Source organism: Chenopodium quinoa, unplaced genomic scaffold, assembly GCF_001683475.1.
Source record: "Chenopodium quinoa cultivar QQ74 unplaced genomic scaffold, ASM168347v1, whole genome shotgun sequence".
In the NCBI taxonomy this organism is placed as follows: Eukaryota; Viridiplantae; Streptophyta; class Magnoliopsida; order Caryophyllales; family Amaranthaceae; genus Chenopodium; species Chenopodium quinoa.
Window position 1 is genome coordinate 2,998,496 of NW_018743691.1, and position 13,340 is coordinate 3,011,835.

Below are 13,340 nucleotides of genomic sequence, written 5' to 3' on the forward strand. Positions count from 1 at the left end.
CACATGAGTACCAAGTAAATAAGTTCTAAACTTTTCCAAAGCAAATATCACAGCATACATTTCTTTTTCAGTCACAGTGTAATTGCATTGGGCGGGGTCAAGTGATTTAGAAGCATAATGTATCACATAAGACTCTTTACCCTTCTTTTGGCCTAAAACAGCTCCTATGGTTTTATCACTAGCATCGCACATTATTTCAAAAGGTAACGACCAATCAGGGGGTCTAATAACAGGAGCACTTGTCAGCTTGGCTTTTAAATCATCAAAAGCTTTCTTACATTCATCATTGAAGTCAAAAACAGCATCTTTAGCAAGCAAATCACATAAAGGTGAAGCAATTTATGAAAAATTCTTTATAAAACGCCTATAAAAACCAGCATGTCCTAAAAATGATCTAACTTCGCGAACACATTTAGGATAAGGCAGAGAACTTATCACCTCAATTTTAGCTTTGTCTACCTCTAAACCGTTAGCGCTTACAATATGACCAAGAACCACGCCTCGTTCAACCATGAAATGACACTTTTCAAAATTCAAAACAAGATTAGTTTCAACACATCTCTTCAGAACACGAGTTAAAGCATGAAGACATCTATCAAATGAATCACCAAAAACAGTAAAGTCATCCATAAAAACTTCCATATCATGTTCGATTAAATCAGAAAATATGCTCATCATACATCTCTGAAAAGTTCCTGGAGCATTACATAAACCAAAAGGCATTCTTCTAAAAGCAAATGTACCAAAAGGACAGGTAAAAGTGGTTTTATCTTGATCTTCAGGGGCAATGGGTACTTGTATGTAACCTGAATAACCATCCAGAAAACAGAAGAAAGATTGTCCAGCAAGTTTTTCTAACATCTGATCAATAAATGGCAGAGGAAAATGGTCTTTTCTAGTAGCTTGATTAAGCTTCCTATAGTCAATACAAACTCTCCATCCATTAAAAACTCTAGTGGGGACAAATTCTCCTTTATTATTTTCGACAACTGTTATTCCACTCTTTTTAGGTACCACATGTATAGGACTTACCCATTGAGAATCGGAAATAGGATATATCAATCCTGCATCTAAACATTTTAGAATTTCCTTTTTAACTACTTCCATCATTGAAGGATTTAATCTACGTTGAGCCTCTCTAGTTGGTTTAGCATCTTTTTCAAGAAAAATTTTATGCATGCACATGGCGGGACTAATGCCTTTTATGTCAGCTAAAGTCCATCCTAAGGCTTCCTTGTGATTTTTAAGCAAATTCAATAACTTAGTCTCTTGAGATTCATTTAAAGAACTTGAAATGATCACAGGTAGAGTCTCATTATCACCCAAATAAGCATACTTCAAATTAGAAGGAAGGGGCTTCAATTCTAATTCATGTGGCTTAACAGTAGAAGGGATCAATTTAGGCACAATAGAAGGTAAAGATTTTTCACATCCATCACAAGCATCAGGTTCAATCACATCAGATGAAACTACAAAAGAATCAACCATTTTTGTTTCCTTAAAATCACCAAACACACCATTTTCAAATAGATTTTTACACCACTCATCAAAGACATACTGAGCCATCCAGTCACATGCATCAAATGAATCTATAGAACTAACATTACTGATATCATTAGGGTATTTCATAGCATCAAATATGTTGAATTTAATCATTTCGCCATCAAATTCCATTGTCAAATTACCTTCATGAACATCAATTTTAGTTTTGGAAGTCTTTAGAAAAGGACGACCCAACAATAAAGGAACACTATCAGATCTATTACCCATATCAAGCACATAAAAATCAGCGGGAAAAACTAGTTCATTCACTTGAACAAGTACATCTTCCAAAACTCCCATAGGAAATGCATTAGATCTATCAGCTAATTGGATAACAACATTAGTTTTAGACAAAGGACCCACATTCAAAGTATCATATACAGATTTAGGCATGACATTAATTGAAGCACCTAAGTCTAACATGCATCTTTCAAATTTAGTGTTACCAATTTTACATGGGATAGAAAACATGCCAGGATCTTTGCATTTTGGAGGAAGTTTCTTTTGAATTACAGCAGATACGTTCTCACCCATTCTTACCTTTTCACGAGGCTTGAAGTTCCTTTTGTTAGTACAAAGTTCTTTTAGAAACTTAGCATACTTAGGTATCTGTTTAATAGCATCAAGAAGAGGGATATTCACTTCAACCTTCCTAAATGTTTCAAGTATTTCATTGTCAAGGGCCTCCTTCTTAGCTTTAGCAAATCGAGAAGGAAAAGGGGGAATATCTTTAAAACGAGAAACATCATAACTCACATCAAAATTACCCTTCTTTTCCAGTTCTTTCTCACTTTCTGTATCATGTTTTTCCTTACTCTGACTAGCTACATCATCCTTAGGTCTGACTTCTACCTCTTTCTCTATTTCTCTATTCTTTATTTTAGGTTCCTTTAACTCTTTACCGCTTCTAAGTGTTACAGCTTTAGCATGTTCATTTGGATTGGCAAGTGTTTGAGAAGGGAGCCTATTCGAAAGCTGAGATTCCAAATTACTAAGGGAAGTGCTAATTTGACCTATTTGAGTATCTATGTGATGTAGGTGAGTGTCAGTTTTCTTTTGATATTGAACACCTTGACTATGAACTTGTCCAATTTGGGTAGTCAATTGTTTCACTAAATCCTCTAATGATGAACCAGATTGTTGTTGTGAATTTTGTTGAACAAATGGCCTAGTTTGATTAGAATGAGAAAATGGTGGTCTAGGTCCATACCTAAGGTTAGGGTGATCTTTCCAACCTTCATTATAAGTATTAGAAAAAGGGTCATATTTCCTTTGAGATTGACCAGGAAAACCTCCTAAGGCATTAACATCTTCACTTTGTAAAGTAGGACATTCATCAGTAGCATGAGAAAAACCAGAACAAACACCACATACTCTAGTTGTAGACTCATTACCAGGAACAATTTTAGACACTAAGGTGGTTAAAGCAGCAATTTGTTGAGCATTTTCTTGTAATTGATTTTTAATTCCACTTAAGTCCACATCATTAACTCTTTTAACATCATTTCTACTGCCAAATTGTTGAGTATTTTGAGCCATATTAGAAATTAACTTTCTAGCTTCCGTTGGAGTTTTATCTACTAATGCCCCCCCCCCACTTGATGCATCTATCATACCTCTCTCATTAGGTAACAACCCCTCATAAAAATATTGAATTAACAATTGCTCACTTATTTGGTGTTGGGGACAAGATGAACAAAGTCTGTTAAAACGTTGCCAATACTCATATAAAGATTCGTTATTATTTTGTCTAATTCCACAAATTTCCTTCCTAATAGAACCAATACGACTCGCAGGAAAGAATCTTTCAAGAAAAACTTTTTCCATTTCTGCCCAAGAATTAATAGAACTAGGTGAAAGTTGCTCATATAGCCACTCTTTGGCAGGATCTTGCAAAGAAAAAGGAAAAGCATGCAATCTAATATGTTCTTGTTCTACGCCTTCTGGATTCATGGAAGAACATACAACCTTAAATTCTTTTAAGTGTCTATAAGGATTCTCACCTGCGTTCCCATAGAATTTAGGGAGAAGATTAAGGAAACCTGAATTCAGCTTTAGAGGATTCTCTAGCTCTGGAAAGACAATGCACAGAGGGTCTTCTCTTGTTCTCGGTGCTCCCAATTCCTTCAGTGTTCGTTCTGCCATGTTCTTGTATTCAATCGGTAATGGATCTTCTATTTCAAGTTCCGGTTCAGCACTGAAAATGTGAAGCAGCTTCTCTAGTTCAGCCTCGTTTAGGAAGCCTACGTATGCTTTAATGCGCTGAAGTCTAGCTTCTTTATCGTACGCGTACATACACCTATAAAGAAAAACAGAAATTAATGGAAAGATGAGCTTGAAATTTTAGTGTAGAAATGTAGAGTTCAATAATCACCTTCTGGTCAGAACTTAGCAGCTTATAACTAGGCAGGATTTATAGCTTTAATTTATAGCTAAATTTCCAGTAGCAAATCAACATCAGGCAAGCTAAAGAATTATCCGAACCTAGCTTGGCAGACCAAGACATTATGCAATCCCATTAAATCAGTTGTCATATATATATTCTGCTCAGTTTTTACTCAAAAAGATATGAAACTAGTACACACTGGTCTTCCTGAATGTAGGAGTAGGCATACTAATACTCATGCATTGTCAAATTCAACATATAAAGCTAACTAATTGTCAATCTTATTCAGCCAGATTGGTTATAAACTACTTTTACTTCTGATTTTGAGATTATAATAGCACAAGAGCAGCTTATATTTGGACACTAACTCGTTAAATTTTACTACTAAAACACTTTATAGCATACATAATTCAGCTTCTTTTACAGTTTTTTTTTTTTTTTTATTTTAATTTTTTTTTTATCAGAATTCTCATAAGAGATTAAAACTTGCAAAGAAATGTAATTGGAACAAGAATCATTTTGAGCAGTCTAAGCAGAACATGAACTAAACATGAATCACAAACATATAATTTGAGTTAATTCAGATGCACTTGAAGCAAAATAATCCTAACAGAACAAATTTGTCCTTAATACTATTTTGCATATAAAATATACTCTACCAACAGTTTTAACTACTGTCAATCAGTTCATTTCAGAGTTTTTATAACTCAACTTAACTATTTATCTCTTGACCTTTAATAGCAATAAAATAGTGACAAATCTATTCAGCAATGCTACTAAAATTAGTGTTCATTATCTGACTAACCCACAGTTAGGCACGAAATCATATATATGCAAGCACGTTAATAGCAAATCAATATAAGTCAACTTAATTCGAGAGTGACTTTGAGCTAATATATTCCTACCAAATCTTATAAAGATCATTAGAAAGTAAAATGTTCAGTATATTCCACTAATACTTTATTAATGGCAAGGATGACTTAACTAGTGAAGTGTTCAGTACATACCACTCTTAAGTTATATGTAAGAGCCTAGTGTAGGACAATAGTGGCTTATTAGTTACTTAATTCCTGAACAGAAACTCAATGTAAGATAATATCTAATGACAACTCCTAGTAACTGTTTTAATTCCCACTACCATAATACGAGTGTGTTACCTATTATCATTAGTTGTGATCAGATTAATACCATAGTTCAATTATCATAAGGAGAACAAACATATGTGTGCAAAAATAAAAGTATTATGCAACTTGAAATATACTTATCCTGCACCCATGCACCAAAATATTAAGAGAGTTAATCAATAATCATTACTTGCAAAAATTTGGCCAAGAAACAAGCAATGCACTAATTACTACTCCTCTACATACCGTTTCCAAATAGGTTGGGCTAAATTAAGAATTAAACGAAAGTGTACCCAACCTCACCTAATGTATGTTTATTTTGGCTTTAAAAGAAATTAACAACTAATGAAGAAAATTGACACACTTGAAGGCATGAACATGATGTTAAACGAAAGTATATGAAAAGCAGACATTACTTCTAAAAATTGATCATGTATAAAAGATTTTATATGAGTGGAACAGAGTAACTAACACCTCTAACGGTAAGCATGAAGGCTATAATTAGCTAATTCGTTCTCCGTATATAAGTAACAACTTATCACACAGATATATAATTAGAAATACAGATTAAATCTTGATTTTAAGAGTTAAAATTTATCTCCCCGGCAACGGCGCCAAAATTTGATACGTGTCGTTTACCGTATAAAATTAAATATTTTTTTCCTAACTTAACCTTCAAAAATATTAACAACTAGTAAAAGGGTAAGCAAGGGTCGATCCCACGAGGAGACTTTTAACTCTTTAATCAAGGTTTAACTAGATATATTACGGAAACTTACATACTATACATTTATTCACATATGTACATAGAATGGGGGGGTTTGGTTTAGATAATACTAAACTAATAAAACTAATACGGAACTAAACTAATAAACTACTATTGACGACACAACTAACCAATTCCACTTCGGCACTACTCATACTAAACTATTGATAACAACAATTGACCGACTCTGCAAAATACTCAATTTAACGATTAGACTAATCGTAGAGACTATAGTAACAAAGACTCCCTATCTCTCTTACTTGAAACCAAATTTGGACTAAGCCGAAATTGACTCTAAACCGATCTAATTAACACAAATATTTCGCAACTTGCATGAGTTAGATACGGAAGCATTAACAACTAGGAGACCTCATTAGTCCTAATTAAACTAATCACATAAATGCTTGGAATAATTAGATTGAAAATGCCCTCTGATTTAAACCAAACCATAATCACAGACTTGATAAAAATTAGATACTACTTCACTATATAATTCAAACTAAGCCAAATCATATAGATAGCAATAATTCACAACTAATAACATGATAGATAACAATCAATGTCAAATTGCAAATTTAATAATCAAGAACGAGCAAATTTCAAATACCCATTAAATCGAAAAAATAATACTATCAAGAATCAATTATAATATCAATAATCCAATAAAAGTACTTCATCAATTTAGCAAAGAACATCAAATAAATCAGTAGTATTGAACAAATAAGTTCAGAAGAAGACTTATAAAATATACTCTGAAGAACACCCGAATAAACCCGGCTTCGACCCCGCGATTCACCTTCGTTCTTGTTCTACCTTGGATTCGAGACTAAGCTGCCCTCCAATGGCTATCTTCTCTTCACCAATTGCCCAATTACGGACTCAATCGAACTCTCGTACTCTTTGTATAATTATTGGCTAAGTTGTGTGTCCTCTGAGATGATTGTTTTGGGGTTTTTATAGCCAAAAACAACGGCCTCCCATGATTTTCTAGGTTGGAAAGATAAAATTTAAGATGGAAATTCATCTTCTATTTGCTTGAATTTCGGATGATATTGTTGAAGATGAACCTTAATAAGATTTTGGGGTATCTTTGGTTTTCACGCTCCTTTCTTTACTTTATTTGTTGCTGCTTTCTTATCTTTGCTTTCTTATTGTTTAATGTTGCTAACTCACGTGCCTTTATCTTCTTCCCCTTTTTTTTATATTTGCTAGTCTGCTTTGCTATTGGGCTCGTAGTGCTTGCGAATATTTTTCTTCCTACCAAAAACACACAACATAAAATTAAGTATCAATTATTATAAAAATAACTATAAAATAAAATAATGAATAAAATAAAATCTAAAATAATTAAAGTAAATAAAATCATTAAAGAACCAATATAAAGCGGCCATTGGACTAATATTAGGGAAAGCATTTATCAGTAGGTTCATAGTTCGATCATGCATCATTCATGCACATCCATGTGATTGGCCGAGCTTCACTATGCTCCTATAGCCCAAGAAACAACGTTATCCAATCAATATTACATGCTAGTCCATTTAAAGAGATCATTAATGTCCACTTTAATGACTCTAGACTATGAACTGAAATAATATATGGATTTTGTTCACCTTCATCTCGTAGCCACTCTCTTGCCCTATCCCTTAGTGAAAAAGGGAAAAGGCGTAGTCTAATAGCATCATCAATGACACCATTGAGCTTCATAGTGTCACATTTCTCCAAGAAACTGTCTATGTGAGTCACAGGGCAATCGTTCGGTGAGCCCGCAAAAGAATCACTAGAGATGAATTGTATGAACTGGGGCTTCAATTCAAAGCTCTGAGCGGTGACAGGTGGTCTAAGAATACTAGAGAGGAATCCGGTTGTTGTATCCGAAATACCATACTCCAAAAGAGATTTTGTTCCTGGGTCGACCATGTTTCTTATATTTTGATTTCTCCTTCTTCTACCTCTTCGTCTTCTCGCAATAACTTCAATCTCAGAATCAAAAGGTGTTAAATCATCTAAACCTGGACTTCGAGTTTGCATGCAACAAAGAAACTAAAACGGGAGATCAAAGACACAAGGAACAATAGCCGAAGCAACAAAATATATGCTTAGTAAAACGAATCACAAATAACTAGAATGAAACCGTTAGTCCCTGGAAACGGCGCCAAAATTTGATAGGCGTGTCGCGTACCTAACAAAAATAAACCTAACTGGACCACTACTATGTAGACGGGCAAGCAAGGGTCGGATCCCAAGAGACTATGGTTCAACTAATTAAATAGACTCAAGCAATTACTAAGTAAGTAATCAAATAAAATAAGTGAGAATCAATAACTAAAGAACTAATTAAAACTATTAAATCAAAGCAATATCACAAATCAATTCTAAAAACATCCAAGATCAAGCATCACCGCGAATACAATTAATGCAATAGTCATTCTACCCCTAACACATAATTCAATTGATTAATGAGGAAAAGTAATCCATGAATAATACCAATGGTCTCTCCCGAGTTATCAATGGATTCTCTAATCACAATCAAGCCTACTTCCGTGGAATCGTGTAAATTAAAGACTTTGAGCACATTACTCTAACTTCCTAATCATCCATTCAACTACTCCCGTGATGAACGTCAAACCCTTAATTGATTTATTCAAATCCGTCAAAACCCAACTCCCGTTGCAATTAAAACAAAGGATTAATAACAATACCAATTATCCCTAATCTAGTATTGGCATAAGCAAAATCAATTAAGCATATCAACTACAATTATTATTAGAGAATTTAAAGAATTAAATCATGCATTAATCATATTCGGGTTCCGCTAGATCTTGGAATAAGAAAACTAATCACACATATATATGAAAGCAAAAACAATAATCAATGAATAAAACATGATTAATAAGTAATTAAAAGTAAAAGAAGAAATAAAGATGAATACCAATTGCTTGAATGAAGAAAAGTACCAATTGTTGATGAACAAAGATCAAAACTTGAAAGTGCAAATTAATCTAGATCTAGAGAGGAATATTAGGGCTCTAATGAAGGTTTAAAAGCTAGAAAATAATAACTAAGTATGTTAAGTCGGGGTTTACAAAGGGTATTTATATCCCTTAATTAAGAAAACCCGAAAAAATAGGAAAATGCGGTCATCAACACTCCGCCCGGTCTGACCGGGCAAGGCTTCCCGGTCGGGCGCGCGAAGCAAAATGGAGCTTACGCCTTTAAGAATTCCTTCATATGCAGCGCTTTTGTCCGCCCGGTCTGCCAGGGCAATGCTGCCCGGTCAGGCGCGCAATACACACTCCACGGCTGACCTTCGAAGCTTGTAATCAATACAAATCTTCTTCGCCCTGGCTGCCAGGGCAATGTTGCCCTGCCAGGGCGATGAGAAGAAGATGCTTCGTAGTAATCTTCGTTTGTCTCTTCTCTTTCTTCCGCCCTGGCTGCCAGGGCAATGTTGCCCTGCCAGGGCGGACACGGGTATCATCACTCTTCCATCTTAACAAACTGTCGTGACCATCCAAATTAGTCTCGTTCATCCTGAAATACATCAAAAATAATGAAACTACCCATAAAAGCACAACATGATCACAACCAAATCAAAACAAGATAAAATAAGCTATGAACAATTAAACTAAGCTTGAAAACTACCTAAATGAACTCTAAAAACACGCTCAATATACGACTTATCAGTCTAACTTGATTCAACTTTATTTTTTGAAATTTATGTTGTTTTTAATTGATTTAAGTTTCAGGGTACTGGATTTTTGGGATATTTTGTGCTGAATTTTTGCAGATTCAGGAATGATTATTGTCTTTTTTAGATCTAAAGTTTTTTATTTTATTCCAATTCTATCTTCATTTTGTATTTTAATCTCCTCAATTATTATTAGCTCTCTAATTTGAGTGATTTCTGAATTTTCATCTTTAGTTTAATTTCTTAGTAGGATTTTTGTTTTCGTTCACAAGTTCGTTTCGATTTCCTTCTCTTTTGCATTCTTTTCGTTCTTCGATTTGATGTGCTCGTTATTTTGATCTTCGCATTGAATTTTTTAGGATTTGTAATTGGTTATTGTTCGAGAATTATTTACGTTTTTGAGTGATTTAATAGATTTTTAATGTGATTATTGATTCAACATTTGATCTGATTTTCAGTACATGTTGTTAGTGAATTTGTGAAATCATGCATTCTCATCATTGGTAAGGTTTGAGAATTTCTCGTCTAGATGTTTGATTCTTAGTGTTGATTTTAGGATTTGTGATTTTGGATTGTTTATTTCAATGGTCTGTAAATTTATTTGAATTTTGAAAATGGCTATTTAGTTTTGTTGTTTGCGAATTTGAATTTAGCTTGGAAATGAGATGCAATTTGGTAGTTATGACTTTAAATTGGTGAAAAACTTTCTGATTTCTGAGATCTTTAAGTAATGCGCAAATGTTCGTAGCTCCGAAGCTTAATTATGCTTGAATTATGTAATTTTATGGTGAAATCAGCTTATTTTCTTTGATTTTTAGTACTTGCAAGCATTTTTGTTATGGCAATCTGACATTATGTTGCCTGAATCATATGGATCCGGGAACTTACAGCTAGATTTTGAATTTCGAACTCGTGATTAGAATTTCGAGTGATCTGTAGTGCCTGATATAGTTTCACTTACATTGTTTTGTTAAATTATGCATCTCATTTTGTAAATGAGCCTAGTTTGTTTATTACATATTGGTGCCGGAATATTGATGCATCGATTCTTAATGAATGTAGAAGTTAGTGACTAATTCAAGGGGAGAAATATGGGTCTTACCTTTGTTGGGATCTTTTGTGACATCTTTGGGATCATTCTCTATGGTGCACCTCTCACTGTTATGGTATGAATTTTGCATCTGTACTTGTATTTTTCGATGTTAGCATTGTAACATTGCTGTTAATTACAAGTTGTTACACGCATATCATGTACTAAATTATGAAAAAATGTTTGTTTGGCACAAACAGTACAAGGTCATAAAAACGAAGAGTGTTGAATTCATGCCATTGACTCTTTCATTGGCTGGTTTGTCTAATGGAGTTATTTGGAGTGCATAGGCCTTCATCAGATTTGATCCTTACATTCTGGTAATCAATTATAACCTCATTTCATCTGGGGATTCTCAATGTAAGCGTCACAATGCTTGTAATTTGTAATCCTAATCCTTTGTTTCTTTGTTGCGCGCAGATTAGCAATGGGGTTGGAGCCATACTTGCCGTAGCACAACTGATCTTGTACGCTTGCTACTATGGGTCTACACCGAAGGAGGGGAAGCCCGTGAAGGACCCGGTGAAGCCAACAGCACCACAAGTGCATATGACTGTTTCTGCCGTCTAAAGATGATACTCAGTTTAATCTAGCTAGGTCCCTAGCCATTTTAATTTGTTCTTGTGTTGGTTAGCTTATGTGTTTTTTGATAGCGTAGGTAGTAATTTTGGTTATAGCTTAAAAACACTAATATTAATATGGATGAGATTAGGAAATTTTGATGTTGTAACTAAAATTAAAATGGTGTGCAAAATCCAGCATTTTGATGGATTTTTTTAAAATTTGATTATACAGTATTCATAACGGGCAAACTATGTCCAGTTACGGATAATGGTGTGCAAAATCCAGCATTTTGATGGATTTTTTTTTTTAATTTGATTATACAATATTCGTAACGGGCAAACCATGTCCCGTTACGGATAACGGGATTATTCGTAACGGTCACCTGAAAAGCCCGTTACAAATAACAAAGGCCATCCATAACGGACGCTGCCCGTTACGGATGGACAGTTTTTGCCTGTTACGGATAGCCTTTTTTCCACTAGTGACTAGACCATATTTGGCTTACGCGATGCATATCTTTTCTCAATTTATGCAACAACCGCGACAGGATCATTGGGAGGCTGCCCTTCGTACGGTGAGATACTTGAAAGGATGTCCGGGCCAGGGAATTCTTTTGAGCTCTTATTGTGATTTACACATTACAGGTTGGTGTGATGCGGATTGGGCAAGTTGTCCTTTGACTAGACGTTCTATTAATGGTTGGTTGGTATTTCTTGGTCACTCTCCTGTTTCTTGGAAGACTAAGAAACAAGATACGGTTGCTAAATCTTCTGCGAAGTCTAAATATCGTTCGATGTCTAAAGCAACTGACAAGTTAAAATGGTTGAAGGCAATGCTAGAAAGTTTGGGGGTTTCTCTCCGCGGGCGATAAGTCTATTTTGTGATAATAAATTTGCATTATACATTGCGCAGAATCCGGTTTTTCATGAGCGTACGAAACATATTGAAGTTGACTGTCATTATGTTCGGGACGCAATTCAGGAAGGCATTATTAGTCCGTCGTATGTGAAGACAACGGATCAATTGGCGTACATTTTTACTAAGGCATTGAGCAAAAACCAATTTTTATTTTTACTTGGCAAGTTGGGCATTTGTGATTTGCATGCTCCAACTTGAAGGGGGGTGTTAGGGCCTATTATTGTGTATAGTGTATAGTTATCAGGCCTATCTCATGAGCCCTAATCTCTTTGCTAGGTTGTATATATATACGCTTGCTATACTCTAATGAAAACTAAGGAAAATCAATTCCTGACAGTACAAGAATTTAAAGAATTGTGTGAGAAATACTTTGTATATCTTACTTCATCATATATTAAACCAATCTATACAAACTAATTTCGTAATATTATTTATAGATAAAATCCTTAAATTGATATCCAATACTCAATTGTATTTAAAAAGAACATTCGAATAACAATTAACAAACAAAAATCATACCTTTTTTTGGGCTTTTGGCAGCTATAAGTGAGGACCCTTATTTAACTTTTCCCAAAAATTTCAAAAGCGAGTTTATCACGTGAAAGTGCCTTGCAATATCTCGACACTTTTAATTGTAATAAATAGTTTTCGAATTAAAAAAGTGTCGAGGTGAGACGCGACCTATAATTTAAGAGTGACGATTTCCTGTAGCGTCGACCATACCGTGTCGAGATTACAAGGCTTTTGTAGTAGTGAATACTGTCTTGATCTCATAAAAACTTTCCAACGCATACTAACAACTAAACCATAAAGTAGTAACAATGTCGAACTCGAACTGATGTATCAAGTGTCCGTCGTTCAAGTCCTCCGAATGCGTTAAATTTTTTATAATGATTTAGTCGACTAGGTTAAATTTAATTAGCGTTCAATATTATTATTTGTACAGAAATAATATAAATAATACCATCTTAGAATATCGTTTGAAATTGTTCAATCTTATTAATTTTGTAATAAATCGTATGTAATTTTTTAAATTAATATAGATTTATCTTCAATTATTATTGTAATAAAGCTTATTACTTTTTTTTCTTTATCGGTATATTTGCTAGTTTCTTTATGCGCCAAAATAAAGGCTGCTTGTGACTTGTGAGGCTAAGTTGGGTGCATCAGATCTTTCTCTGAAACTTGTTAATTATTACCTTTATAATACAAAACTTGTTATTTAACTGGAAATCTTTTTATTATCATTAACGGATAAAAAG

At 34.2% G+C, this 13,340-nt stretch overlaps 2 protein-coding genes and 1 long non-coding RNA gene across 3 annotated transcripts; 2 read left to right on the plus strand and 1 right to left on the minus strand.

Annotated features, from left to right (window-relative positions):
• Positions 1 to 322: 322 nt before the first annotated feature.
• LOC110683769 lies at positions 323 to 7,179 on the minus strand. Its single transcript, XM_021860177.1, has 2 exons — positions 6,570 to 7,179; positions 323 to 3,841 (listed from the first exon to the last, which is right to left on the minus strand). Exon 2 carries the CDS (start codon positions 3,835 to 3,837, stop codon positions 340 to 342), a length of 3,498 nt encoding a protein of 1,165 aa, XP_021715869.1. The 5' UTR covers positions 3,838 to 3,841; positions 6,570 to 7,179; the 3' UTR covers positions 323 to 339.
• A 2,027-nt stretch (positions 7,180 to 9,206) lies between these two features.
• LOC110683678 lies at positions 9,207 to 11,418 on the plus strand. The gene is made up of 3 exons (XR_002503653.1): positions 9,207 to 10,672; positions 10,797 to 10,916; positions 11,017 to 11,418. It is a non-coding gene; the product is annotated as an uncharacterized LOC110683678 (long non-coding RNA).
• Positions 11,419 to 11,599: 181 nt separating this feature from the next.
• LOC110683881 (uncharacterized mitochondrial protein AtMg00240-like) lies at positions 11,600 to 12,169 on the plus strand. Its single transcript, XM_021860287.1, has 2 exons — positions 11,600 to 11,973; positions 12,073 to 12,169. Exons 1-2 carry the CDS (start codon positions 11,600 to 11,602, stop codon positions 12,167 to 12,169), a joined length of 471 nt encoding a protein of 156 aa, XP_021715979.1.
• The last annotated feature ends 1,171 nt before the right edge of the window (positions 12,170 to 13,340 follow it).

Bases quoted from the DNA above. Each gene is read 5' to 3' on its own strand.
- LOC110683769 (XM_021860177.1), bottom strand. From the start codon at position 3,837: ATGTACGCGTACGATAAAGAAGCTAGACTTCAGCGCATTAAAGCATAC.
- LOC110683881 (XM_021860287.1), top strand. From the start codon at position 11,600: ATGGACAGTTTTTGCCTGTTACGGATAGCCTTTTTTCCACTAGTGACT. The intron at 11,974-12,072 runs GTTAAAATGGTT...TACATTGCGCAG, and splicing joins ATGTCTAAAGCAACTGACAA to AATCCGGTTTTTCATGAGCG.